We start from the raw sequence: 2899 nt of genomic DNA, 5'->3' as shown, positions 1-2899 counted from the left end.
TGTGCAAATCTTCAAAAGTATAATCTGATAGTAGACTAATCTAAGGTTAAAGATTACTCATTTATAATTGGTTTTTATCCAATTCATTCTACAATTAAAAACCTTACCTCTGGTGTTAAAGTGTTACATATCTGACAGAGACCAGGACCCATACAATGTTGTACAACCGGTTGGTTTGGTCGTGGTGGTCACAGCCTGGGCCACAGGATACATATAATATACAATTATTGTTTCAAGGTCCCAGAAAAGAAATTTTGAAAAAGAAGCAGCATACTTGGGAATCCATGGAAAATCAATTTGATTCCACTTAATTGTGGGCTTTGCAATAATTCCCCTTCACTGAAAATCACTTCTTAAAAAAGAATACACTTTTTTTCAAAAGGTGAAATTGCAGCATGCACTAAAGGATAGCACCACCCCCATTATATGTTAAAACACAGGGTGAGGCTTTAAGAAGGAAATCATCAATCAAAGCCAACTTATTCTGAATCTCATTAAAACTTCTACTTCCCTAATTCCTTGGATTACAAACTAAAGAAGGAAAGTTGCTTCTTCAACACCATCTGCAACATGTTATGGCTACTTTCCATCTTTCCCCTAGAGACATTTCCCACCAAAGCCTGCATTTCTGGAAAGTGCTTGTTTTATCTCTTCATGGCTAATACAATTTCTCTGTTCGGCTACCTATGACCATGAAAAGAGTAAATGTTTGTTCAGTTTCAACTTTGAAGCATGTAATGAATATTGAAGCACTAAAACAGAATACCAACCTCAGAACAAGATGCTTCCATTGAAAAGTCATTGAAGCTACTTATAACACATTGCTGAATCTCTAGGCCTAATGCTTCTAAGGTATTGACAGTTGATAGTAGCAATCCAGGCTTTGTGGCACAGCAGATGCTGATCCTAGTGTCCTGGTCTCTCCTCTCAACATCAAACTGCAAATGCATACATTTATCTAGAAACTGGTCAATTGGGTCTGAGATTATGCTTTAAATCATGGGGTTGGTTTGGTAGAGTACCTTGGGGGAGTTTCTTACTATTGCTTCATTTGGCTTGAGTTGTTCCTTTGAAAAGCCCAACAGATTCATCTGACTTGTGCCCTCTTCCCCCTCTTCCTCTTGCAACTTACCAATCCTCTCTAGAAGCTCTTTCATGTAGTCTATGGTATCCCCAAGAATAGAAGTCCTATCCATCTGTCAAAAGTTCACAAATCTCTCAAGTTAGTAAGCAAATCAAGAAAAACAAACAAATAAAAAGGCCAAACATGGGTTATGGTATGGATTTGAACCCAACTTGATAAACCTTTCTTTTCTTCCTTTTTAATTTCATTTTGATTCTATACCCAAGTGGAGGATCAAAGTGTGATCTTTAGTTAAATAACACAAGTGTTTCTCACTACTTACACTAAAATTGAATTGAGAAATCTAATTTCCTTTTTATTGATTGCGAAAAAAAAAAAAAAAAAACTTTTTTTATGTGGCAATCAATGAAAATGAATCACCTTGCTGATCTTGGGGACTATTGACCTTAGCATGGAAAGACGGTCATTGAGACGCTTTCTTCTCCTCCTTTCCGCCATGAGATTCTTGGAGGGCTGCCCCTCAAGCTTCTTGGGCTTGGGCTTTCTGTCTCGATCATCACAGAGGCCCACGTTGAAGAGAGGAACAACAACCTCCGTGCCCTGCTCCTCAACTTTGCAGACACCCTTGGTTTCTCCAAAGTGGGTGTTGTCACGAAAGGCAACCTCTTGAGCCTGGAGAGACGGTGGAAGTGGTGGAGGGTCATCACTCAATGGCATTGCGAAGGCATCGGAAAAAGGGTAGGAAGGAGGCACTTGGGTGGAGTAGGGGCATTCGAATCTGCGGTCCAATGCAGGAAATGGGGGCAAAGAAGGGGTCTCAAGGAAAGAGTCGAAAGTCCAAGCATTGGGAAGAAGGTCACAGAAGGCAGTGGAGAAAGCGTTCCATGTGTCTCTTCTTGGAGCAACTAACTCATCAAGGAAACCAAGTTGAGAAAGCTCCATCACTCCCTCCCTTCCTTCTCTGCTCAACAAGGGAAGTGAAACTTTGACACTCTGACCTAACTGGTGACCACGCGACAAGGTTTTACACAACTTCAAACCACTTTAAATAATGCCTCACATCATCACAGTAGTACCCATATCATTATTACCCATACGGAAAATAGAAAGAAAAAAAAAAAAAAGACATAATTATTAAGAGATTATTTTCTTGTTTTGTTATTAGTCATAATAATTCCATTTCGTTGTAAATGAGAGTAGGGATGACAAATATACCCGTACCCGTAGGTAATACCCGAACCCGTCCCGACTTTGACGGGGAATACCCGGTTTGACCGGGTACGGGTACGGGTAAAACCCGATATATTGAATCGGGTACGGGTACGGGTACGGGTATGTACTTACCCGCCCCGTACTCGTACCCGTACCCGTCCCCGTTCTCATTTTTAATTTAATATTCACTTTTAATTTAATTATATTAAAAAATTTTAATATTTTTTTATGTATGATTATTTATTATAATGTGAGATAAAAAAATAACTTAATTATAATTATAATAATAAAAAAAAATAATTTAAAAATATTATTTTTTTAAAAAAAATAAAAAATAAAAAAATTGACGGGTACGGGTACGGGTACGGGTATACCCGATACCCGACGGGGACGGGGATGGGGATGAAAATCCATACCCGACGGGTATGGGGACGGGGATGGGGATGAGTTTTACTTGCGGGGACGGGGACGGGTATCATGAAACCCGTACCCGCCCCGCCCCGTTGCCATCCCTAAATGAGAGTGATCGACTTTGATTCTTTAAATAATCTCATGTTATGATTTTATTATTAGAAAAATTGTGATTTAAGGAGAGGTTTTATT

General features: G+C 39.3%; 1 protein-coding gene across 1 annotated transcript; it reads right to left on the bottom strand.

Moving 5' to 3' along the window:
• Positions 1–281: 281 nt before the first annotated feature.
• On the bottom strand, positions 282–2121 carry LOC109790103 (transcription factor bHLH93). Its single transcript, XM_020349206.3, has 4 exons — positions 1505–2121; positions 1023–1196; positions 771–938; positions 282–684 (listed from the first exon to the last, which is right to left on the bottom strand). Exons 1-4 carry the CDS (start codon positions 2024–2026, stop codon positions 598–600), a joined length of 951 nt encoding a protein of 316 aa, XP_020204795.1. The 5' UTR covers positions 2027–2121; the 3' UTR covers positions 282–597.
• Positions 2122–2899: the final 778 nt, after the last annotated feature.

The sequence above is a fragment of the Cajanus cajan genome, chromosome 5 (assembly GCF_000230855.2).
Source record: "Cajanus cajan strain Asha chromosome 5, NIPB_CcT2T_4, whole genome shotgun sequence".
Classification (NCBI taxonomy): Eukaryota; Viridiplantae; Streptophyta; class Magnoliopsida; order Fabales; family Fabaceae; genus Cajanus; species Cajanus cajan.
Note: the sequence above shows the minus strand (reverse complement) of the source record. Positions and strands in the feature narration are given on the sequence as shown.

Bases quoted from the DNA above. Each gene is read 5' to 3' on its own strand.
- LOC109790103 (XM_020349206.3), bottom strand. From the start codon at position 2,026: ATGGAGCTTTCTCAACTTGGTTTCCTTGATGAGTTAGTTGCTCCAAGA. The intron at 1,197-1,504 runs GTGATTCATTTT...AACTTTTGACAG, and splicing joins TAGTCCCCAAGATCAGCAAG to ATGGATAGGACTTCTATTCT. The intron at 685-770 runs GTTGGTATTCTG...TCATGGTCATAG, and splicing joins TGGAAGCATCTTGTTCTGAG to GTAGCCGAACAGAGAAATTG.